This window comes from Neodiprion pinetum, chromosome 6, assembly GCF_021155775.2.
Source record: "Neodiprion pinetum isolate iyNeoPine1 chromosome 6, iyNeoPine1.2, whole genome shotgun sequence".
NCBI lineage: Eukaryota > Metazoa > Arthropoda > Insecta > Hymenoptera > Diprionidae > Neodiprion > Neodiprion pinetum.
This window is the reverse complement of record NC_060237.1, coordinates 20,748,287-20,773,805: the sequence shown is the minus strand read 5'-3', so window position 1 is coordinate 20,773,805 and position 25,519 is coordinate 20,748,287. Positions and strand designations below refer to the sequence as shown.

Below are 25,519 nucleotides of genomic sequence, written 5' to 3'. Positions count from 1 at the left end.
CTCCTTATTCTACGACCTCGGGTTGAGGAGGTATAAGCTTACCACTGCTGTGCCAATGTACGAAGCTTACGTTTACTTTTAAGCTCATTATTTGCCCAATTCACGATTCCCGTCAGTCAAGTGCGATCGGGGTTTTATTCTTACGTCTTATTCGCTTTGTTTAACTCGTGCAGTTTATTATCTGTGTAGAACAAATATTATCTGCAGTTAGCACTTTGATTATTTGAGTACGAGAAAATAAATTTCGATCGTCTTTGATTATAATACATTATAATACGTTTTACACAGAATTTCGAACGATAAAAAAAAATTTACGGACAAATTAAACCTTTATACAATATTACGGCGATCGTCGAAATTTATAAAAGGAATCTATCATATTTCCATGTGGTTTTATATTGTAATAAAGCTTTTTAGAATTGTTTCCGATGATGGATTGTTAATCGGGTCAAGGTAAGAAAAAAAAAAGAAAAAAAATATAATAAACGATCGATAGAAAAACTAACGTATCGATTTTTTAAAGATACGAAAATCTAATCCGTAGAGTTCTCAAAATGAATAAAATCCAGGTATATAGAAAATTGAAAAAAAACGGAAAATCGAAATATCGAAAGACAAAATATACAAGGGTCGAAACATAAAATCGTATAATCTAGAATAATATGCATACGGTTCTATATTATCGAGACGAATTCTAACGATTCTTCACTCTGGAATTCTACATTCTGACCTTTCTATTTCATACACGTGGTCAATCGACTTTTGAAGTCTGATACAGCAGACAGTGTTTTTCTTCTCAAATTCTCTGTTTAGTTTTCTTTAATTCAATCTGTCTTTCGAGAGTAAAGTGAACGTAATTTTCACGTATATTTTAACATTCTTGTACGAAAATAGAATTTAAAAAAAAGAAGAAAATGATACTAGCGTGCGATCTATTGCGATTTTCTTTTTTTCCTGAGGTCAAAAAATATTACCGTATTACACAGCACCGCGTTGATACTTTAATCGTACGTGAAAAACATATCGAATGCAATCTGTTAACTGATGCAGTATTAAATTGAGGCGGAGGAAAATAAATCTACGATGCAAATAAGTCTCGACGAAGTAATTATAGATTATTACACATACGACTGTCGATATATTTTGCGTTTATACAAATTAATCTCGAGTTTATAAATTATACCTATCTAATGCATATATACTATATGTATAATGTATTTAAGGTATGATATACATGTTAATTATAGATCGCAGGCAAGAAATATACGTTCCAACAGCGATTATTTATTCTATATTTCCGTTGATTTTCCTGGCACATGGTCAAACCTTGTCTTTTCCCTTGGGTATTGGATATCTATAACGAATGCCGATGAAATTCCAAACTTTGAAACACATAAAATGCTGCATAATTGTACTAACATCGATAAAGTATTGATCACACGGTTTCTTTCAACCTTACACTCTTTACACTCTTGTCTTCATATATCTATAAAATATATATATACATTTATATTTATATGTATCAAATAATTCGTAACGCGCATTGATTCCGACACTAGTTGGCCGGAAACAGGAAGCAAAAACCAAGAACGTAAAGGAAGTGGTTGCATTGCTTGGCTGATTACCGTAACGTGTTTATACATCTGTATAATAATTTTGACATTTGCCTATTCGGTAGAAAACTGGCTTATTATATGTTTAAAGGCTAGAACAAAGCCCTGGCCTATATTGTTATTGGGTGAAAAATTAACCGCGTCATTTCACATGCCAACTTGTCGTATATCGTTATAAATAATACCTCGTTGACAAGAGAAATCGCAAACAAAACACAGTAAATGTGTGTATTCTGCGAAAATTTCATCAGCATTTAACCCTGACCATCTTGGATTTGTTTCAAATGATTTTCTTTTTTTTATTTCTTTCTCTTACAAGTTTTATATTCACTTTACGCAATTGTCTCCACTACAAAATACATTCCAATCTTCTTCTTTCTTTTCTTTTAAAACCGCTGTATTTATACGCGATTGGTTTTGTGAGTGATATAAAAAACTTGACCTCGTATTACAATTTCGTTGGGAAAAAAAAATCCGAACCTTTTGCTTCATTCGTTCAAACGTTATTCATAATTTTCTTTTTATATTGATTAAAAATTGTTGAATATTTGTTATATTTGAACGAAACTCCAAGGAACGAATGATGTTTTTTAATCAGGAATGTGTTATATGTTTTTTTTTCTTTTACCATTTTTTTTAATTCATTTCGTTTTTACTCTTCGTCGTGTTTTGATGTTTTTATGCCTTTTTTTTCCATTTACTTAACTTTTTTATCTTTCTTCTTATCGAAAAATATATAACGTCCTTAACCTTTACGCGCAATTTTAATGCAAAAAATTGCAAATCTCTTTTAACGTTCGCTCATTACCTTTCGTTCTTTTCGTTTCCGGTGGAAGAATCTTGCTGCATTATGTATATCGTATACACGGCATCAACTTTAACGATATGTATAACACATAGCATTACGTAACTTTGTATAATTGATAATAAATTTGTTCAACTTGAGCTGCATTATAGTTGCATGTTATGGCGGTTCATTAATCATCGTGGAACCGTTTTAACTGACAAATTTTCCAATTCGTTTTGCATATTATGTATTTATGTATGTAAAATTTACGTTGTACATATTGAATGTAATATTATGGTGGTTAAAGAAGTTCTAGGTAATGAAAGGGGGAGGGAGTCGCGACGGTATTATTAATAAGGCAAAAATGAAAAAATTTGGAAAGAAAGGCGAATGTATGGCCGTTAAAAGTATCGAGTTTAGAGAATGTTTTTATCACGTGAAACATAGCTATGGTGGTCATTAACTCAACTGCTACCGCGTTCCAGAGTACGCTGACCTTTTGTAGCATTCGTTATGGTGTCTATGACAGCTGACTTGTAAGACGACACGTCCGCATGGGTGAAGGAACTTTCCTATCTTGTTTAAATTGGGTCAGTGATATTTTGAGATTGACACAATTTTCTGATATATCGTAATTTCGGCTAGGGAAATATGAGGCTAATATAGTTGCATATTATTATTTTGTTTTCGAACTTGTGCAGTGTCGGTACGTCTTGCTGGAAATTTTATAATATCGATAATCGTAGAAACGTACGAGTATGTTGTTCCTCGAAACAGATGCGTGTTCAGGCGTTTGATGTAATCTGAACTGAATTAACTGCTGGAAGGTAGGTAGTTTTGTTAAAAGGCCTGAAAGCGTAGTCCTGCGATACGTAAGATAGATTGGAGAATTTTTTTTCTTTCTGATTTATATAGCGTGTCCGATAGTGATTGAGACTGAGTTTAGGGCCGCCTTAATTAATAGGCGAGGCTGAATAATGAGATATACGTTGAAAGAGGTAACCATTTTGGCTTAGATTTTTTGTTAGATGAATAAGGGGTGAATATACGAGCAGCAAAACGTACATGACGACAATGTCGATAGGTGGAGGTAGGAAATATAGTAGAATAATCGAAAGAGAGAAAAAGTAGCACCTAAAATTCCAGGTGTAAAAACTTGTTTGGGGTAAGTCGTTGATCGTTGATGACGCAAGTGGTCAGGGAATTCTGGAAAACCTGGAAATATCATGGAATTCTGAAATTCTGGAATAGTCAGGGAAATGTCTGGGGTTTTTTCAGAAAGTCAGAGAATCGTTTGCTAAATTTTTTCCTATACAAATACTTCCGTCAATTTTTTTAAGCCTTAGATAAATCAGATCGGACACAATTTTTTTTACCATCGCTAGAAAGTTCTCTTCAAACTTTGAATATTCCTAAATATTACCTTACAAACGATTGCGTGTATCGGCTAGACGGGACAGTGTGACCCGGGTGACAGTTCGTACTTTCGTAACAAAAAAAAAAAAAATTATATAGAAAATACGTATATTTTTTTTTAATTTGCTGCAACCAATCCATCCGAACTGGTTTCTCAGAGAAGTTTTCCTCGTCACTTAGCAAGGGTAGTTCGATAAGTGAATCCACTGCTTACCAATTTTTTACGGGATGGATGATTGAGATCCCAAAGAGCGGCTATCGATGACCGCATCCACAACCCAGCCGTTATCTTATTACGGCCTATTTCCGGTTAGTAACCCGTCGACTACGCGCACGTACGAAGGAAAAGAGAAAATTAGAAGAACTTCCATCGAGGAGTTGAATGTTTGAGTATGTAATTGATTCATTGGCAAAGATATGGAAAGTACAGTGAGAAGATGTGGAGGAGGAATAAGGGGTGAGGTGAATTTTGATTTTGACCGAATGAAAGATGACTTGATAGTGAGTACGTGGGAGAGGAAGGATGCGATGGACTGACCAGTTGCAGTTTATTAGTAGTGGGGGCATTCTGCTGATACGGTATGGAAACCGAGGCAGTGAAATGATGATAAGAAGAGGATGCAGGGTATAAGGTAGCTCTATAAAGACTCTGGGAAAAGAATCTAAAGTCTGGAGAACGTTTTCCATGTAACACAATGTTCTTCTTCAAGGGGGGTGGGTTTGCGGCTTGGACAGTCTAAAACTTGTTTTTTTTTTTTAAAGAAAATGAAAGCACTTGGAACACTTTGAGTATGAGGGATTTATTTTTTACAGTTTCAAGAACATTTGAGAATTTTTTTTTTTAATTAATAATACAATTGCGGCATTGGGCATATAAGAAACGAACGACCATGTTTTTAATCCGGTAGCGCAGATTCCTCGGTGCAATTTTTTACCAAATCGACTTGAAATTTTGACACAATCTTAAAAATTTTTTCATCGATTCGTGCTTGCGGCTAGAATTTCGAATGTTGATCCCTAAATTTTTTTTACAAAAATGATTTCAACAATTCTTTGGTTGCAAAATGAAACTTCTTTTCCATAATCGTATATGTTTAAAAACAAAAAAAAATTTCAATATTTGGGCTGCAACCTCGAACCCGCAAAGATGTTTTTAATGTGAGAAAATTTTGTTATCTGTTACAAGGAGCTGTGTATTTAAAATAAAAACTGCCTCCGATATACCTGTAAAGAAAAAAAGAAAGAAAACAAGTAAAGACAACGGGTGTGATACAAATTCGTGACTATAGATCAGATAAGTAATTTCAAGAAACGCGGATTGTTTTTTTTTTTTTTTTTTTTACGTAGGCTGATAAATAATTCTCCTCAGTCTCGTTATCGCGGTTGAATCATGCGAGGCTTGCGTGACGGATTTGCGTGCCGTTTATACTCTTTGAAGAGAAACAACGCGGAGCAGGCGCGAAACCTCAGAAATGTTATAAGACATTTTGCAACAGTGTTGTCGCCTTCCACGGTTATAGAGATGTAATTCATTACTAGCTTTGTTTCCTCTACACGTGCTGCACCCTCGACTTTCATTGTTAATGTTTCCAGCTTTTGTGTTTGATGTTGTTAACGTTTGGATCACAAAGTTCGTTGAAGGTTTTTTCTTTTATTTCTTATTCTTCTTGTTGTTCAATTAAAAAAATTATTTTCTTGTGTTTTGATCAATTTAGACGATATGCCGATTCGTCAGAAAGTAGAAACGAAACTTTGAATCGTAAAAATAGTTGAATAATTATGAAAAGTATTGATAATTTATTAACCATTCTATTTTCCCGTACTTGATTGTCAGTTTCGATTTCTGGTTGTAATACGCGACATGGAAATTAAAATCAGATTTTTGTATTCATGGAACCGGTAGATTTATGTAAGCCATAATTACCGCTCTGATCAATTTCTTGTTGTGTTTGATGACATTTCGTTCATTGCATCTGCAGAAATAACATATTTATTAATAAGCTGAGGATGAATGAGTAATATTTGAACAATATTGAATGAAGGCAATTGAAACTACGCAAAGGTAAATAATACTTGATGTCAAATCTGTTGAGATTCTGTTTCACTTGTACATCAAATACCATCATCTAATTTCTTATCGTATACCGTAAAATTTTGTTACAGAAACGTCACTTAGGGGTCGCCCCACCATGAGAGGTGAGTTTCCTTGTTTTATTATTTTTCAAAGTTTTTAGTAGAAAAACTTTATTCACTTCTCTGTATTTAAAATGATAATTCGTTGGATGATTTCGATTGAAGAAGGTTCCGAAAATCAGTAAGGTCCTAATAAATGACGCTTGATGATTCAATTCGCCATGACAATATATATATTATATATATATATATATATATATATGTATATGTGTGTGTATGTGTGTGTATGAACCTGATTGATTTCTACACGTATAATAACAGTTCAATTAATCGACTCTTAATAAATGCTCAAAGAAAATTTTATAATTGGTATAAAATTGTATAATAGATTCGTAAATTAAAATATGAACGCTTTCATTTACGAATATTATGTATCAGAGCTTTATCGTAGAGCTTTCAATTCTCTACAAAAATATGTATTTTCCATTATTATTTTCGGTATATTAGTCAACGACTTGTAAGATTTCAATGAGCAAGAAAACTTTTTCTCATGTTATTTCCGTAAGATACTTCGATCGCAAAGCGGACCATCTTAGAGTTGATGTAAAGAGCAGAAATTTTCACGAAACTGTTATTTCTTATAAATTTGAAAACGTTTAAGCCCTTGGAAGCATAAAAATTGAAAAAACAACGCTATTAAGGACCGTCCTAGTGTAAACATATGTGGATTGTGATGATCAATAGTTGTTGTTATTGTTATCAATAGTTGACTCAGTGTTCTTTTTTTTCCGAGAGTTGTTGCGGCGTGGAAACGCCCATTTTTGGATAACCGTCACACCACTAGAGCCGTGTAAATATAAACCATCTGACCGATATTTTACTCGAGTTTGTTTTTCATCTTCCTCTTCTTGTCCTTCTTTTCATTATTTTCTTAGAAAATCATCCAGCGTTATGTTATAAACATCGAAGTAGGTATACTGCCTGAAAATGGCAGAGATCACGAATAACCGTAGAAACGTTTCCGTTCAGAAAATCAATTAACATTGGTCTACGAAAACGAATAAATAATAAATAAAGATAGAAATTGCATACTCGCGAAAATATTTACCTACCGTTGTTAAATGTCATTACATACAGTTATAAAATTCGGCCTGTGAACTTGAACTTTTTTATTCCCTCATTTACCGACTTGTTTAGTTATTATTTCTCATAGTATATACGTAATACCGAGGTCGTTGATATTTATATGGTATATACATGATGTCTGTGCATACGATCATTGCCACAGTTTATCGACCGCGCTGCTACGTCATTAAAATTAGTACCGAACTAAATTACCTATGATATTATATAATAAAAACAAATATCTTCGTCTAAGACTAGATGATAGATTATAGCTCAGTTACTCGTACATCTTATTATATGTGTACGGTGTAGGTTCTGTAATGTAGGTTCAACCGTTGCCTCGTGAATTAATCTGCGACGAAGAATCATCTGGATATACTTACGTTATACGTTATATACGGGGCAGTTTTTACCATTTCGACCTGGGTCTGATTCTTTATATGATTGTTCCCACTTCGAAGAGCACGCTGTTTTTCGTTTAAATTTTCTGCACTTGATTTGAATTTCATACAATTTTTTAAAACGATTTTATTGATCGACACAATTCAAAAATCTGAGAAAATTCTGAAAAATTGTGTTGAGAGATAAAATTCACCCAACTTGTGGAATGGATATTCGAATAAAGTATACAGAATGTACGAAAGATCGTTTATCACGTTTCACTTGATGCTAAAGTGTTATAGAACGTATTGCGAAGGTATAATAGCCACATATACGAATAATTTTGTACATTTTTATTTTTCGGAATGGAAAATGTAATTAAATCGTAATTTCACTTGACATAAGACCAGCGTTTTTGTCTTCTCCTTCATCTCCTGTTTCGTTTCTTGATTTAAACCCGACTTTGCGTTAATATTTAAATACCAAATTTCCGGCTTGTTTTATTTCACATGACGCGTTTATTTTTATTTTCGATTTCAATTATGCAGGTTTTTATCCCCAGCGTGAAAAGTTCAATTATTGTATTGCAGCTTGTTTTTTTTTCGACCAATTGATCGGTATTTAGCGGAAACATGCACGTATATCGCATACTTTTTTCTCGTATTAGTTGCAATTTAGGTATGATGTCGATGTTTCTGCCTTGAATGAAAATAAAATGAATGTACGAAGAAAAAAATCACGTTGTTCGTCTGTACCGTCGAAGCGATCGTGTGTCGTTATTATCTATCTCTAATCCATACTTGAAATGCTCATCAAACACGGTTTAAGTAAATCTGTCACTCGACGATACTCCAGTTATCAGCAAAACTTATCGCCGGGTCCCTCACTCGGTTCCTTATATTTCCAGTCTTTATAAGTCAGTGTCATTAATTTTTTTTCATCTTTTTTTTCGTCAACCGTGATTCGTCTTTTACGATTTATAATCTGTTCACAATGACACTGAGTGTACACTTTTATCACGTGATAATTGACTGCGTGAAGATAATAAAACAAGGAATAAATGAAAGAATAAAAAAACTTAAAATGCATTTGCTTATTTTTTTTCTGCTTGCGTCATTTTTACTCATCTATCATGCATACTTTGCGATTTTATATATCTTCTTCCGCGAAAAGAAAAAGATTATGAATAATTTTTTGCGACGGCATATAAAGAAAAAGAAGAAAAAAAAAAAAAAAAAACAACTGTCAGCCTTATATTACTTGCACGAGACCTGCAGCAATACGTTTGGCTAATTATTGCTTCTCGGTTTTACAATTAATCACTTCTCGGATCGACTTCACAAACCATAAACAGAGATCGCATTCATTCTGTGAAAGTTTCATGCAGTTAATCAACGAACCGGAGGGAAGAATTTCGGGTTTCAAGTATCGCACACGATTACCGTGCACGTATAATTAACCATGGATCTGATTACAACGGGGCCGTTAATTGACTCGCAAACACATGTCAAATATATTTTTTTAATCGATGGTACAGGGGCGTAGGAAGCTGTATAATGCGGTAATTTAAATTTTATCAGTGTCGATCGATACGTAATATATACATAGTATAAAGTAGAATTAATTGATTGGTCAATATTTTCGTTGCCGATAATTAAAACTGTCCGTGAAATGTGAAAGTATATTCAATTTCAACCGAGTCGTCAAACGGATTGCATGTTTGATTACAACATTGCTAGAATTGATCGCATAGTAAAATACTTGTATTTTTTAATATTTATTGCACAAGTTTTTAATGTGGAAAATTAGAAAACACGGAAATTCTCTAGATACTATAACGTGGCGATTGTTCCAACGGTAAAACGCGGTAAAAACCACTTCATTCTGCCAGTTTGGAAATTGAAAATTATGCAATAATGGAAAATTTACGCAATATTTTTTTAACGCAAAAACGCGCAATGAGCGGAAGATCGATAGGGAAAAAATAAAAAATTTGCTGGTTGCTTGTTTGACCCCACGACTGACTTAATTCCATTTTATCAGTTTCGGGGGTGGCTGTCATGGGTGGCGGTCGAAATGGTCGTGGAACCTTGGTGAGAACCCTGGCCCTCGTCTTCCTGGCAACTCTTCTCTGGCTGCAATTTCACGTGGCCAGTTTGACAAGTCGTTCCAGTTCGCCGCCGTCAGGAAACGAGAGTCTCCTAATGCTTGTGCCTCAGGAACTGCACAGGTACAACAAATCGTTGATTCGCAGCTGTTGTTCGAGAGTTTTTCTACTTTTAAATTTATCTCAATTCCCAAATAACTTTTGCCCACCAGGTTTCTGAAGGACAGGCGAAACTCGACCGCCGGATCCAATTCGACGGCCGGAATATCTGGGAATCTTACGATATCCGAGCTACGTCGACAGGTAGAAAAGGCTAATCTGGAACAACGCGTTTTCAACGAGGAGGCTTTTGGTCCCCTGGCTTCCGACGCCCCAGTAATTGTCATTCAGGTTCACGCCAGACTCACTTACTTGAGGCACTTGATCGTCTCCCTGGCACAAGCTAAGGGGATCGAACAAACGCTCCTCATTTTCAGTCACGACGTATGGGATCCGGACATCAATTTTCTCGTGCAGAGCGTCGATTTCTGCAGAGTTATGCAGATCTTTTATCCCTACAGCATACAGACTCATCCCCACACATTTCCTGGCGAGGATCCCAACGATTGTCCACGTAACATTAAGAGGGAAAGGTGAGTTGTACATCCACGAAACGAAACCTTGAACAAAACCTCGCTTTCCTCGTTTAGGAATTCGTTTTTATTATTGGACGCTTCATCGGTCGCTAATTGACTTCAAATTCGACTGCAATTAGTAACTTTTCAGACTGCTTGTAACTCGATGTCTGATGTGATCGGTGATTTTTACTGTGCTTTGGTCGAGTCATCAATCCCTTGTTGATCTCAGTTGGAATATGATGAAAAAAAAACAACTGAAATTGCAAGTTTTAGATAGGGGTGTAGTCTAAATCCAGAATTTCGACTAGACTCTGCAATAATTTCAGTCGCCATCTTGAGTTTATGGCTGAAGTCGGAAAATATCGACCATCGGCTAAAAATTGTTACGACCAAAGTTACAAAGAATTAAACTTCCTACAAGTGTAGTTGGGGCAATTTTTAGTGAAAAATTTAAAACGGGTTAGTTATTTCACGGCTACTGCAGAATTTGGTCAAATTCTGGATATAGAAAATCAATGACGACCCTTCTTCAACGATTAGGAAAAGAAAATTGTGGTATCTGAAAATTGAAATTTCAAAGTTACATTCCTCGGCTGGATCGGTTCCTTCTTATTTTTTTCTTTCCTTCTTTTTTTTTCTCTTCTCCTTACAGCGCTCTGGTGAAGAAATGCATAAACGCGGAGCATCCCGACCTCTACGGACATTACAGGGAGGCGAAATTTACCCAAACTAAACACCACTGGTGGTGGAAGGCGAATCGAGTATTCGACCAGTTAACCGTAACGAAAAACCACGTTGGGATGGTTTTGTTCCTTGAGGAGGATCACTACGTCGCCGAAGACTTTTTGCACGTACTTAGACTGATGGAACGTACATGTAAGCACAGCTGTGAACGTTGCAACATTTTGTCGCTGGGAACGTACCTTAAAACTTACAACTATTACGCGGACAACAAAAAGGTAAGCCCTTACTTTTCGACGCTAAGTAATTCGTACGTATAACGATTATTATTATTATTATATACGACGTTTATTCACACGGACATATCATTATAATATGATCACACAGCTTTTTGCAAGTCACACAATTAAGCCACATAATATAAAATAATTTTTTAGTTTATATATTATTAACTCTGCTCGTGAGTCTCGCGAGACCTTTCACATATTATATGTATATTATGCTGAAAATTGATGTGTGATAATTGATGTTATTATAACTTTATTTAATGATAAATATTTTACAACATTAATCAGGTATCCTAAGATAATTCCACCACGTTCATTCACCCGAAAGAAAGAAAATAATTAAAAAAAAAAAAAAACACAAATCACATATCACCGGGGATAAGGGATCATAACGTCCGATGTCTGTTTTAATTTCCTGTCAATATTCGAGTACTCTTGCCTCGGATCAATTCAGCTGTTTAAAGTTCGTGATAAAGAAATGTGGTAAACTTTCAATGAGACAACGCGTACGACTTATTATGTATATGTAATAACGATACTTTCACGCCCAGTTTCTCGGTGTCAATGGTGTACTGCAAAAGGAAATGCTTCGCGGATTAAAGAGACACAATGGAATCATTCAGGGTGGCTTTTCCACCTATCAAGGTGCTCAATTGGTACAAGCTGCTGCCCCTGCTTGGGCATTCCAGCTTTTGCCCAACCTCTACAACCATTATCAGAAGGTTAAAATAATCTAGCACAGCATCCTAATAAATTTTCATCTCATATTTATACACAGGCATTTAGATATGCATTCGTTTTCGTACATTGCACGGCAAAGAGAAAGAGAAACAAACAGTGATACGCCAATTTCTCAGTATATGCAAAAGTATATATCATAATTTGTTACCCCAAATTCGTATTTCTTAAACGAAATATTGTTAATAAATGTTTAATAAAAAATATCCTTTCATCTCGCTGCAGCATGCTGTATTCACTGTATGTCCAGTTGATTGATTTTGAATCGTAGCATTTTAGAATGACCTGCCATGTTCTGCGTTATTTGCTGAAATTACGATTATTAATACTATCGTTTTATTTCTATTGCGACGTACGCATTTCTTCTCCCTCAAACCTTTTGACACCGATTCTTTGAGTCCTCGCCCACTGATGAATTTCCACAGAATTTCGTTCTCTTAATTTTCTCCACACTACCACCTACCTCCGATATTTACAGATTCAATTGATGTAATTTTTATTTTTTTTTCTTCAATGCCGTTTCAATAATTTATTATTACCACTTACCATTTTGCTTCTCACGTATCCGATTCCATGGTGATTTCTTATTTTTTTGTTTAATCGCATTTTCTGAATTATTAGTTGCAATTAATTTAAAGCTGCTTATTACTAAACATTTTTATGACTAGTTTTATTTGTCTTTTGTATCTGTGGGTACAAATTTACAACTACCTACGTACGTACAGTAAATCATGAAAAGTAAATTTTCATTTAAATCACAATTTGATTTCGCAGGTGACGAATGAATGTAATGTTTGGTAAGAAAAAAAAAAAAAACATAATAATAATTATCCAGTGAATATACTTTACGATCTCTCGAAATCATTTACAGTCCTTCGAATTTGAAACACTTTATGAAATAATTTGAGATACTACCGACAAGTCTGTCGCAGACTTGCGTTATTTTTGCATAAGTTTTAAGCACGATGATTATGTAACGTGTAACGTACGTTGGTAATAAATGTGTCGAACTATGAATGATGGAAAAGTATAATAGGGTAGGTGTTGTCAGTGATTATCATCATCATCATCATCATCATCATTATTATTATTATCCTGCATGTAGAGCTTAAGTATGATGACTGCAGTATGAGTAGGTATATTTAAAAAGACATGCAGCTTTATGGGCCTTGTTATAACTGACCCAACTTTTGATATGGCACGACAATATCCTTTATAGAACGTATAAATTAACTCATGATATAATTAGATATTTTTCGATTCGTTTCCGAACTCGCTTAGGTTAGAGTTCAATGTAGAATTCCTTCGTTGAAAACTTTGTAGTCTGAATACAAGTATCAAATGTATAAATTTATAAACAAGGGGTCTTCTACCAATAATACATACGAAAGAAAAGTTATAGATTACTGTTAATAGTAATTATGCTTTTAAAAATTTTGACCAGGGAAACCAGGCTAAAATAACAATGGCATTATTTTGAAATTGGTGAAAGGCCTCTGTTAAAAAATGTGCATTCAGTTATGCGATAATGATAATGTTACAAGTCACAAACAATCGTTGAAATAATTACAGGCAGAGGTAACACCGTGGATTTCTAGTAAACATAATATGGGTATGGCGTTCAATCGTATTACTTGGAACAAACTGACAGACTGTGCTTCCAAATTCTGCTCTTACGACGACTATAACTGGGACTGGAGCCTTCAGCATATCGCTCAAGGATGCATCCCATCAAGTCAAGGCTCCGGTGGCTTATCTCACATCCAATCTGGCCTAATCGCCATGGTGATGAAAGCACCTAGAATTTTTCACATCGGAGAATGGTAATAATTGATTCATTGTTTTTAAATATGATTTAAAAGAACATGTGCAAAAGATTACGCACTGATCTGTATCCTGCAATTAATTTTCAATTAGATTCATTTGCATTTATTAACAGTTTTTGAAACTTATATCAGTAAAAGACAGGCATAAAATTCATCGAGTATTATCGAAACGTTTTGAGAATCTCATGCAGCGCTGTCAACAGAAGTACAAAGAAATTATCTGAAAAATTTTTACCGCGCACCGCAGACTCAAGCATTGAGAATTAAAGGATTTGGTTCCTTTTCAGTGGGGTTCATCACAAGAAAAATAATTGTGAACCCACAGCGGTTATTGAAAAGGTACAAAATGTACTAAAGACTGCTAAAAAACATTTGTTTCCGTCTCAACTGACACTGACAAATGCGGCTGTGGCTAAAAAGACAAAGTTGAGAAAAGGGAACGGTGGCTGGGGGGACATAAGGGACCATCAACTATGTTTGAACATCACACTGAATCCTGAATTGAGATTACCTTGATTGTTGATGAAGTATGAGAACCGACCCTGTCAGTGAGAAATTTTTATAGTTGAATGCGTCAAGATTTCATAAATCATCGGCTGCTCAACTGCAACTCATTCATGTACAGAAGCATATTGTGTATAAAATTGCTTAGATACAGCAAATCAACGAACTAAGTACTACGTATGAGAAGTGCGTTGAATTTAACTACGTGTAAAAAACATACAAATGACACCCTGTTGTGAAAATACTATCGTATTATCGAGAATGTAGTTTTGCTTTGGACTTATTCTACCATAGATGTTAAAACAGCTTTAAATAACATCTGAAACAAGGCGATTACAAAAGAGACAAAAAAAAGAAAATTTGTATAGTAGTCATTTCGACTGTAATGAAATTGAACGCTAGGTATACGTTTGGACATTTGATATAATAATACAAAAGAGATTTGCAAGTAGTTGCGTGCTGAGCCTAATGTAGTTACGACGAATTAATCTCTAGAAGTAATCGCTGGGCGATTACAAAGGGAATGCTAAGAGCCAAAGGAAAGACATATTTGCCACTTAAGATTACCTAGAGAAAACCAATTAATATACGTTACAAATATGTAATATAATCAATTACATGCTCAAGATAGTGTTATAATTATCGTTACTATTATATTTATATCGTCATCGTCATCATCTTCATCATTTTGTTACTTTTTCATTATGCAGTAAGATTAATCTTCTTTCTAGATAACAATAAATAATTGAATTATTCAGATCTGCCGAGTTGTAAAAGCTTACGGATATCAGTTACTTCCAAGGACTTCGATATGCTTGTATTATTACGTTAATTACTTAACAGCATTCGTAGATGTCGGTACAAATTGAGTTTATACTTGCATGTACTTATTAAGCAAATGTAGTGGTGTATTTTTTCAACAATTGCTACTACTTGTAAACACATAGCGAAATATATGCAGACGGTTTCAGATTTCTGACAGTTACACACTATCCCAGAAACGGAATCAGGCTCTAATTCAGTTAGTGATTATATCTAAGACGATGAAACAGAAGATCTTATTATGTTAACATTTTTCTAAAGTGTGTAGATTCGTCATCCATGAAAAAGCTGAAATTCGATACATTAAGCTTTTATCGATGGATACCTATACCTGTTCCCCAATGTTGAATATAATTCGTTTCAGCGAGTATACTACTTTATACAAAGGAGAAAATGTAGTAAAAGAAGAAAACTGGCAAACGCTAGTCATTAGACGTAAAAAACTGGCTTTTCATCGTGTTAACATTACTAATTCTCATGATGCATCGGAAAATTGTAAATCATAAAGCTTGTTAAACCGGATTGATATGTATTTAAAAAGCTTTCAACTTTACTCGTGATCGTTGAAAAATCATAAAAACGAGAATATTAGTATTCTTTTTTATGTTACACATCTATCAATGTCAGTCAGAAATCAAAAAATGGGACACTACTCTTAATACGTGGTTGCTACGTCAATGAAGACGGTACTTTTCAGTTCGCATTACATAGTGTTCTAATTATTTGTATTTTTTTCTACCGATCTGAGATATTAACTGATCTGAGATATTAACTGATCTGATATATTAATAATACAGACTTATTAATTACACGTTTGAATTTTTCGAGTTAGGATATACGTACAGCCCTTATCCTTCTACGAAAATAATGCCTAATGAAATCTCTTATTTGATGAAAAGTTTTTTCATTTCTTATTCGGTTGTTTTTTTTTTTCTTTTTATTTTATACTCATGACAATATTGTAAACTATGCTGATTACTCGAAAACGCACACTGTACTCTAGTCACTATATGAAATGTAATGTAATGATATTTGATATTGAAATATAATAACTTGCTAAGCTTGTAACAGGTACTTCTAACTACACACATTAATTTACAGTTGTATAATCAGATATTATATAGCGTCAAAAATAAAAAAATTAACATTCAATAAATATTTCGGTTTCAACGAAATTAAGTTCAACGAAGCTATAAGCAAGTCAGGAACTATGTTTCGAATGCAACTTGATCATAATACAAGACAAATTCTGAGACATTTGAATGAATAACGACGAAACTCTTTACCTTACTGTGTGTTCAAATATACATATATTAATATATTGAATTGAAATAAATTAGCTTTTAACATACAGCTTACTTTATACAGCTAACCAATTTGAAACCGTTCAATTCAGTTGAGAAAAATATATTATATGAGATTCGAATAGGTAAATATGCGTACATACTTGCTGTTATCGACAGTTAATAATCTGCATGAAACCTACAAACAATTAGACCTGTGGGACATATACTTTGGAGTGCGAGGGTGTAAAAAAGAGAGAAAAAATAGCACTGCTGCTATACTGTTGAGAATTTTGAGTTCTGTAATGTAAATAAACAATTTTATCAAAGATATTGAAATCGTATCGAACAATAGCTTATAACACCAAGATTATAAATTTTTTTTCAAAGGGAAATCATATCATCATTACCAGGCTATGTCTCTATAACATTCTTGTAACGGTTGTTACAATGTTAATATTTTTAAGAACGTCATTTGATTTTTATCTATTAATCAAAGTGAACTTTTGACGAGGTAGATCCAATTGACTTGAATATCTGTGTGACGAAGAATAGCTGCTGCCGACTTTGTCCGCATTTGAAGTTTCCAACTGAGTTAGAAAATTGTTTGAGATAAATTTAAATACCTACATAGCTATAAGCCTAAATAATTTTTTGTCACCAAAGATATATTATGCATATATCCTCGATACATGCATTGCATTGTTATGTAATGACGGCTACCTGAATTGGTGTATAAGTGCATCCAGTTGAATTTATGTGGCATAATGTACATTTCTTAATCCTATGAGGATTATTATATCTATAATTCATAAATCGTTATTTCATTATCATCATCCTAGTGTTTGTGCTGGTTGGAGTTGCAAATCGGGATAATGAGTGTTTTATATTGAAATAAAATGAATGTTCCATAAAGAACAATTTGCAATAAGTTTATTCCACAAATTTTTGCTATTAACATTTGTCATTTTCCTACGTCTCCGTATTCCAATATAGGTATAGACATATAATCTAGTTTCTCCTAATGTGCTTATGTAGTTCACTCGTTATCGTATTAAACAAAGTAGATTTTGCTGAATCTCGAGATCAGAAACCAAGGTGTTTGTGAAGATCAGGGACAGATTCGTCCCACTTTGCAGTGAAATAGTTTCCTGCAAGAGGACCGACCAAACTATACTTTTCGGCAAATTTCTGAATAGAAAATCGCCTCCTTTGTTTACCGTCCCTGTAAATATACACGCAACATGTATTAGATAACCTATCTACCATAGTTTTTGCATACATTTTATGTAATTTGTTTAATTTCATTAGAACTTTTTTTTTAGATAGAATTGGATGAATTCCATTATTACCATGTGCTCAAACGTCTCTCGTCGAAAGTTATGGCGCCCTGATCTTGCCGATAAACAAGGAAAACATAACGATGCAATCCAGAGCCTTGCGGTGGTCCGGAACCAACATATTCTGCCAAGACTTCTCCCTTTTCGACACTCTCCTCAGGGATGTTACCAACAAGCCAATGGTTAAATTCACGATTGTAGCCTCGTGTAGGTACGTCTGGATCTGAAAATCAAAGAGCACGAAGAAAGTATTATTAACATTGTTTATTTTCCTGGTAAAACTGTGCAGACTACGAATAATTGAAAGTTAATTGCTCGCGGATATTCGGTGCCTATGAACGTTGAATTGTGTCGTCATAAATTGAGAAATTTTCTCACAACTAGTAAAACTGGAGAAAGGCAAAGTACAGCAATGAACACGTTTGAAATTAAATTCTTTTTTGGGAAGCGAACGTGTAAATGTCATAACAACGAGATTCTATTCTGACATAGTTTTTTCAACGGCCAACATTGCGGTTTCATCTTGTGAGCTCAAATCGTATGCTGATCAAATCTTGTATTGGCAGATGTTCAAACTTCTAGCATTCTCGAGTGCGGGAATGATCGAAAAATTGCGGATAGTTTGGCATTTTACAACAGTTACGGGGATTTGACTTACAAAAGAAATTTTGCAATTAATTTAATGCCTCAAATATCTAATGATATTTTATAGAGAATTGTATAAGATAACGCGGCTTATACTCGTGATTGTACATTTCCTTATAGCACCGTATAATGTCGGATAAAAGTAATGTAAGAACATCTTACACATTTTTTAAACAACGAGTCATAAGAAAAGAAACTTTCAAAGTTGAACGTCAAACTGACGATAATGAAATCACAAAGAACAGCCATAAGCGGCGGCTCACGTACATTTTTGACGATGAGTATTTACGCGCTTAAACTGGCAATATCGAAAACAGGTTTTCTACCGTATGGTGAAAGTGGCTTGCTCATGTATGCCGTTACGTCAAGGTAATTGATTTCTAAGGTCATTTTAAGGTGGCTCGTGCATTGACACTACCAAGACAAAGTTTTCCAGTGCTCTTGTTCAACAGAGCCGAAAAATGTAATTTTAAATCGCAATAATTGATTATCGTAACGAATACGCTCTGTATGAAGAATTAATTTACATCTTCTCAGAAGTCTCGCTTGAATAATTATTGTACCTGTCATGACCAGTGTGTAAAGAACACCGCCTTCATGCTTGTAGTGGATCTCTGGAATCTGCTTCACCTGTGTCGGCGTCAGTTCGTTGCCCAGATTTACCACGTTGTTTCCGTACTTCACCTATTTTACAGATGGTCAAACGATTATCGATGGTAAAATAGCTAATTTCGTATCACCGGAAGTTGAGCAGAAAGCTTAAAATTACCTCGATCAAATCTGTGGGACCGTGACCTTTCAAAATGTCCGATGTAATGTTTGCCGATTGAAACTCGCTCGCGACGTCGGCAAGCGCAAATCCGATTGTGCAGAATAAAGTCACTGCAAAATAATGAATTCTCGATCGTATTATAAGATACAACAGACGAATTATTGCACTTGGCAAATTTATTATTACCGATAATTTTTGGAACTTTTTTTCTTATCACTCTTTCTATCTGACAATGACATCATTAATTAATTCTATCGTATGAAATTGAGATTCAACTATCTTTTTGTTACCTGTTAGCAAAGTCTTCATTGTCGCTGGTTTGCAATCGTATAAACAATTCAACCGATTCCGAGAAACTGCGACAACGTCGGTGAAGGTATCTCGTATTTATAGCGCTATGCTCCCCCCCTAGACACTTGCTGCGAAGCAAAATCCTTTTACATACATACATAGAATCGAAAATCGGTGTCCCGTGCCATGGTAACGCCTGATATTATGCTTTCTGTATGTTACAGTTGTTACAGTGTAGTGTAAAAAGAGACGTCGAAGGCGGCGATCCATGGATTTCAGCACTCTTTCATCTAGCCCGGAACCCATAAGCCAAAGCAGCAATTATCAATTATAGTAAAAGTGTATTCTTTTGCACAAAAATTGGTACCGTGACTTGCTAAATGGTCCACTTCATTGGCAACCTTGGCAAAATTAGAAGTATACTTTTTAAAACTGTATGATCATTAATATGTTTATCATACGAGTACCTGTACCATATATTCTTTTTTACAATCACCGCACGACTATTCAAAATATCTCTGCCCGTAACATTCATCTTATGTAATTATACAGGTTTCTTATTTCGAGAGCGGGCAAAAACTTCCATGTATTTTTAATTCAGCGTCAACGCGTATCCGGAAGCCTAGGCTGTCCATATATCCCATGGCCTCAGTCAAGACTTATACCTTGGGCGACTTCAGACCGTGTACGAAAAGTACAATATTTAATGGCGACGAAACCGAATTGATACCAACCAGAAATTATCAGGTTCCTGAAAATTCTGCAAATCTAAAAAATATTTTTCAATTCATAAATTTTTCGAGAAGATCTAGGAATATTCTAATATGTAACTAGTTTCCTGAAATTTTCGTCGATAATTGTTCGCATCGATTTGCACTCTCATCAACTCTTTGATTTCATATTACTAATTGACCAAGTTATTTGAAGAAGGTATTTCTCAAAATCGAGTCCTGCCTTGAAAAAATTCCGTAATTGATTGCGCTAGATTCATACAGTAGGCCGAGCATTTTGATTAATTTTCCACACGTCTGTATTCAAGCGAGTGTGAATCCAGTCGACGAATTTTCATTTTCGGCAAATGTTACTTAATAATAGCGCAAGGATGACACGCAGAGGCGATTTGTATTCTTAAAACCAGTTATCAAATGTATTGAAGGTGTCTGCCGTATTCAAAATGTCATGTTTTTTCTCTCTATTACAATCAAACACTGACACGCATGCAAAGCTAGCACGACTAGTTGAACCCCAGCGAAAATTGAAACCTATTGAAAATAATACGGTTGGAGCAACTGCTTCGTCATAGGTGTATTTATTCGAATGATTATTGACGGCTGTTACGAAATTTTCTAGATGATGATCCCGCGCCCAGGTTTTTTTTAGAGTTTCATTACACTGCACAAACACAAAATGTCCTGATTTTGATTTAATTCATAGTCACGGTCTGTACGTTTACCGGTAAAGTTATATAGTTCATACAGTATAGTATAATGAAATGGCATACTTCAAAATAATATACATTTATTGTTAGATACAAATGTAACGTGCACTTACCTTGAGTATAAAGCTTTACTATTGGGGTTAAAAAAGCAATTAGCTACTCAGAATCAAACTCTATCAACTACCGATATAATATAAAATTTCTGAGAAAAGTTGAGGCAAAACATCAAATATTTCGGAAATATTGTTCCCTCGGGAAAATGTTAACAAGCATTTAGAAAATTGAATTGCCCGAGGTCTTTCTATACTCAAAGAACTAATGTTACGGCAAGGAGCGAATAACTGACAAGTCATTATTAAACAGATTTATTAGATATCTTTGAATTTGTCTTTCGATCTCGAATTTCATTTGTTTCAGGAATAGCGGAAGTGATTAAAACTCTGAACACCGTATATGCTTCGTTTGTGATGAATCGATCCATCAGCTAACACAGTTTTGTAAGGTATGTAATCCGTGTATACTCATTACGGGTCTATTTCTTCCGACGACGTTATTAAACCAATTACCGTGATGATCTCATCGTTTGTCAAAATTATGTAGACTTTATTACCCGGTTTGCATAACGATTGTACTTATCACTCGATAATTTGCGAATCGAAAATAATAGCGATGTATAATTATATTGAGTATTAAGCCTAAGCGAGCTTTCTGCCTTTAATATTGCTACAATCGATTATTGACAACTACATTATTCAGAGTTAGATATGAAACGAAACCTTGGGTAAAACAGCAGTATTATAATGGAACATTGCTTCTAGTATATCAGCTTTCAAAGTATGATAGTCATTTTGTCGAAATTCTCTCATAAGTAGTTTGAAATACGCAAATTACAAAAATGCTCATAGAATACTCCAAGGAATAAATTGCTAATGAAAGGTAAATCAAATAAGAACAGATGTGAATGAATCAGTGATCTACGTGAAACAGTTTATTTGTAAGAAAATACGTGATTATCAGCTAGCTCACGACTCGCTCGTGTAACCAGTAGTACGGTGTATTGCATAAAATTAACGTCATATGTAAATCAATAAACATAACAAGTGAAATTATTCACCGAGCTGCTTGTACAATATGGGAACGTAGTCATCGTATTCAGCCTGGTACATGTTCCCGGCAATAGGATCTCCAAGGTTGTATTTAGCAGCGAACTTCTTGATAGAAAATTTGCCGCGATTGTTTCCACTTTTATTGGTCAACCGCGGTTCGTCAAAGTTAATCTTACCAGGCTGTTTGTATACCAAGAAAACGTAGCGGTGAAGACCTGTATCTTTGGGGGGGCCAGAGCCAACGTATTCGGAGAGAACGTCACCCTTGGAAATATCGTCTCCTGGAACGTTTCCCACAAGCCAGTGGTGCCATTCTCTGTATGTTGGTGTCTTACGACTAGGTGCGTCAGGATCTGCGCATAACGATTTATGCATGCTAATTAGTAACTCAGCGTTGCAACAAGATTCAAGGTTCAAGGTACAGATTTGTATAACATGGAAGCAATCTGGTAGATTAATTCAATGATAAAACATATTGTGTGTGCGATTACAGTTCAGTGAAATTTATACCTTAAAATTACATCACAGGCTTTATGTTATTTCTCATAAATCGTGTGACAGGGCTGATGAAGCGACAAGAATTAAATAAATGATTATCATTTCAGAAAATTCTGGTTCAAAACGAGTCTGCTAGTACGAAGGACACATTACCCGTCATGCAAACTGTGTAGAATGTCGAAGGATCTGCATCCCAGGTGACGGTTGGTTGGTCTTTCACCAGCGTTGGCGTAAGAACTTTCCCAATGTCAACGGACAAATTTCCAGGGTATGATACCTTGGCAATCGAGGCTGGTACCTTGTCGATTACGTCCGGCACAACGCCGTGCTGTTTCAGTGCTTCGGTCATTGTTGAAGATAGAACTCTAGGCGTGTAGCTGAAGGTTCTCTGGGCTAGCAGTGAAGCTGAAATGATTCAAGTCATTACGTTGATACTGATACAGCTTACAGATAACGTGTATAATCATAGATATAAGAGAAATGGACAAGATTTTGTAGTGCTGATAAAATGAATGGCGCGCTAGCAAAGCTGTGATAACCCTACATCACTTTCCCAGTACACACGCAGAGCTACCGATCAGATCACCCAGACATAATCTGAATACACTGTTCATTAAGCTTGCTCCATTTGTTCAGAAATTTGTTATTTTATATTTACTTGCGCTAAGTAACACTTTTGACATCACGTGCCACGTACAATTACCAACGCCGGTTCAGAATGTACTGCAACGCACTTCTCCGGTTAGAATACCCTCTGCCCTCAGGCCTTATCGTGTAGACGATTGCTAAAATGGCGCGTTCTCGACGATTAAACTTGATAATTATCTCTCAGTAGATAACCTTCAAGAATTATCAATCGTCGAAGTATTTTCTAACCACCGTTTCACTGGCTGTAAGCAATTTGCGACTGAGTGATAGCTAGATTCAACTTTCCGAATATTCTCTTTTCGTTCAAATTTACCCACCTTCAGAGTTGCGAAATTACGTCGCTGAGTGTTTCAATGACTTGAGTTGACTGAAGAGCTACAATCGTGTGGAAGTTCAACTATGAAACGAGAGTGTGAAATTATTATCGTTTGAATAGATCAATAATACCAATCACTAATTCGATATCGGTGAAATATCGTCATTCGACAATTTTTCCAATCGCGCTATTATTGGATAAATTAACGTAAGATTATTCTGGAATTTTTGAGTCAGCATTGCAGATTTCAGATGAGCGACAGAGCGCGCTCCTGCACACAAATGAAACAGCTATATTAAAATTCATTTCCTCGCCTGAAAAAAGACCTGCAGTAACATGCGAATTATGTGCACATCTTAGGTCGTTGTACTGCGTTTTTGAAATCATTTTCATTTGGAAATTTCGAGCAACGTCATCACTAGTCATAAATTGTTCAAATTGAAGAAGAATATCAGCTACTTACCAGTTGTTGACAATTTTGTTCATACCGCCTCCTATGAGGTTCGGATAAATGCCGCAAGAGCGAGTCTACAGTTGCCTTGCATATCACGTACAGCTTCGCGGGTGTTGAAGATTTTTAAACTTGAGCTCACTCCAGGCCGAACTTTAGGCAAAGATATTCAATGACTGCGAAAGAATAGAAATATCAAGGTGCTCGTAGTATTCTGAAACTGTGTAATTATTGGTTGTAACGCTCAAGAAATTGAAATACCTTCTGATCATTTGCCGAGAAATTGTCAACATAAAAATCTATTGACGACGAAAACATTATGTTACAAAAATCTTACAATCCTTTTTTAATCGTTACACTATTCTTATTTGTCTAGCAAAAAACGAATCTATCTTACTTCCAATTTTTCAACACCCTCCGCAACGAAGTTACAATAAATGAGCTGGTGCATCCGAAGCTATCTCCGAATGACCGAATTTGTTCAGCAGAAACGGTTTTTCCTCTCCTCGTTGTAAATTCATTCTCCTAACAAGCCGTTATTAATCTGATGACGTAATATTGACGGTTGAGTAGCGTCTTGCGCCGGGGAATTAGATCCATCCCCATTACAATCAGCGGACTGGTCTCCGAGCGTTTCGGCGTTATAGCTCACGGTTCGCAGCGCAGCTCAACTATCGCGTGACATCGCATGCTCAATGCTCATACCCATGTGAGCTTCGTGATTCGTTTGCGTGTAAGCGATCCGCTTATAGTGTACATACATTCGCGTTCATACAAGCGTCCCTAATCTCTTTTTAAAGGAATGATTTCGATAAAGTTTCTAATTGAAGTTCTCGTCATGCGTTAAGTTGCCTTGAAGAATAATATATATGAGTCGATACTGACTCGTAGAATATCGTGTCTGTACAACCAATTGCGTAAATTGGAAATACCGATGCGAATAAGATAGAAATACATCATAGACACGTGGGAAAAGGTATTTCAGATCCAAGTATTCTTCATATCTACACGAGAAGGAGCAAACAGCGTTCCTGAATCCTCTGAAGTATACAGCGTACGATGAAAAAAGAAAATACTTCAAGAAACAAAAGTCCCTGAACTCTGTACCGCGAGGGAAAGAGGATCGTTCGAGGGCTAATGGGTATCTCGAATGCCCGCGGTGTAATCCGCGGTAGAAGCTCATTCATCGAACTCATTCATCCTTCGGAGTCGCGACGCATGCTGCACGCGTGTGCGTCTAATAAACGACAGAGCAGGTCGTGAGCGCGAGCGGCGCCGCGGGCTTCGTCACCATCTCGTCGCTACCCGAACGACCGTTGAAAGTTTAAAGAGAAGATGAGAGGAGAGGAGAGGAGACGAGAGCAGAGGAGTTAACGAACGAGAGAAAGAAAGAAAGAAAGAAGGAAGGTCCCCCGTCGCCTCGTGTCGCGGCATGCGAAGTAGTCACATTGCGTTCGTACACCGGCAGCTTGTTGTCAAAGTTGTCGGCAGGAGTGGGGGGGAATCGAGACTCGGCCGCCCGCGCGATTCTCCGTATAATCGCTATATCGCTAGGGTCCCGCCCTTGCGAATTCCCACAGCATGGACCAGCCGAGCAGACCGAAACGACGGTTGAAAGCCGGCCGGCGAGGCGAAGTCAGGAGGCACCTTCTCTTGTTTATCGCTGATGTCCGAAACCGTCGGCATCGCGTTTG

At 35.7% G+C, this 25,519-nt stretch overlaps 2 protein-coding genes across 6 annotated transcripts in view; one reads left to right on the top strand and one right to left on the bottom strand.

The window, feature by feature from the left end:
- Window positions 1-15,187, top strand: part of Mgat2 (alpha-1,6-mannosyl-glycoprotein 2-beta-N-acetylglucosaminyltransferase) — a 48,558-nt gene extending 33,371 nt beyond the window's left edge. For 2 of the 5 annotated variants that reach the window (XM_046633555.2, XM_046633556.2), the window contains exons 3-9: window positions 5,980-6,012; window positions 9,499-9,685; window positions 9,775-10,194; window positions 10,832-11,138; window positions 11,699-11,869; window positions 13,458-13,708; window positions 13,999-15,187. In XM_046633555.2, coding sequence (XP_046489511.1) covers window positions 6,006-6,012; window positions 9,499-9,685; window positions 9,775-10,194; window positions 10,832-11,138; window positions 11,699-11,869; window positions 13,458-13,708; window positions 13,999-14,227 — 1,572 coding nt within the window. In that variant the 5' untranslated portion in view covers window positions 5,980-6,005 and the 3' untranslated portion in view covers window positions 14,228-15,187. The remainder of the gene's footprint in view (window positions 1-5,979; window positions 6,013-9,498; window positions 9,686-9,774; window positions 10,195-10,831; window positions 11,139-11,698; window positions 11,870-13,457; window positions 13,709-13,998) is intronic. The other 3 variants (XM_046633557.2, XM_046633558.2, XM_046633559.2) reach the window with 2 other exon arrangements.
- Window positions 15,188-17,236: 2,049 nt separating this feature from the next.
- Window positions 17,237-23,337, bottom strand: LOC124222507 (uncharacterized). The gene is made up of 8 exons (XM_046633568.2): window positions 23,069-23,337; window positions 22,564-22,815; window positions 21,916-22,265; window positions 19,368-19,461; window positions 19,075-19,187; window positions 18,869-18,989; window positions 17,673-17,883; window positions 17,237-17,545 (listed from the first exon to the last, which is right to left on the bottom strand). Exons 1-8 carry the CDS (start codon window positions 23,091-23,093, stop codon window positions 17,407-17,409), a joined length of 1,305 nt encoding a protein of 434 aa, XP_046489524.2. The 5' UTR covers window positions 23,094-23,337; the 3' UTR covers window positions 17,237-17,406.
- Window positions 23,338-25,519: the final 2,182 nt, after the last annotated feature.

Bases quoted from the DNA above. Each gene is read 5' to 3' on its own strand.
- LOC124222507 (XM_046633568.2), bottom strand. From the start codon at position 23,093: ATGTCAAAAGTGTTACTTAGCGCAA. The intron at 17,884-18,868 runs GTACAATAATTA...TTTGATTTTCAG, and splicing joins TTACACACTGGTCATGACAG to ATCCAGACGTACCTACACGA. The intron at 17,546-17,672 runs GTAATAATGGAA...GTATATTTACAG, and splicing joins GAGAGACGTTTGAGCACATG to GGACGGTAAACAAAGGAGGC.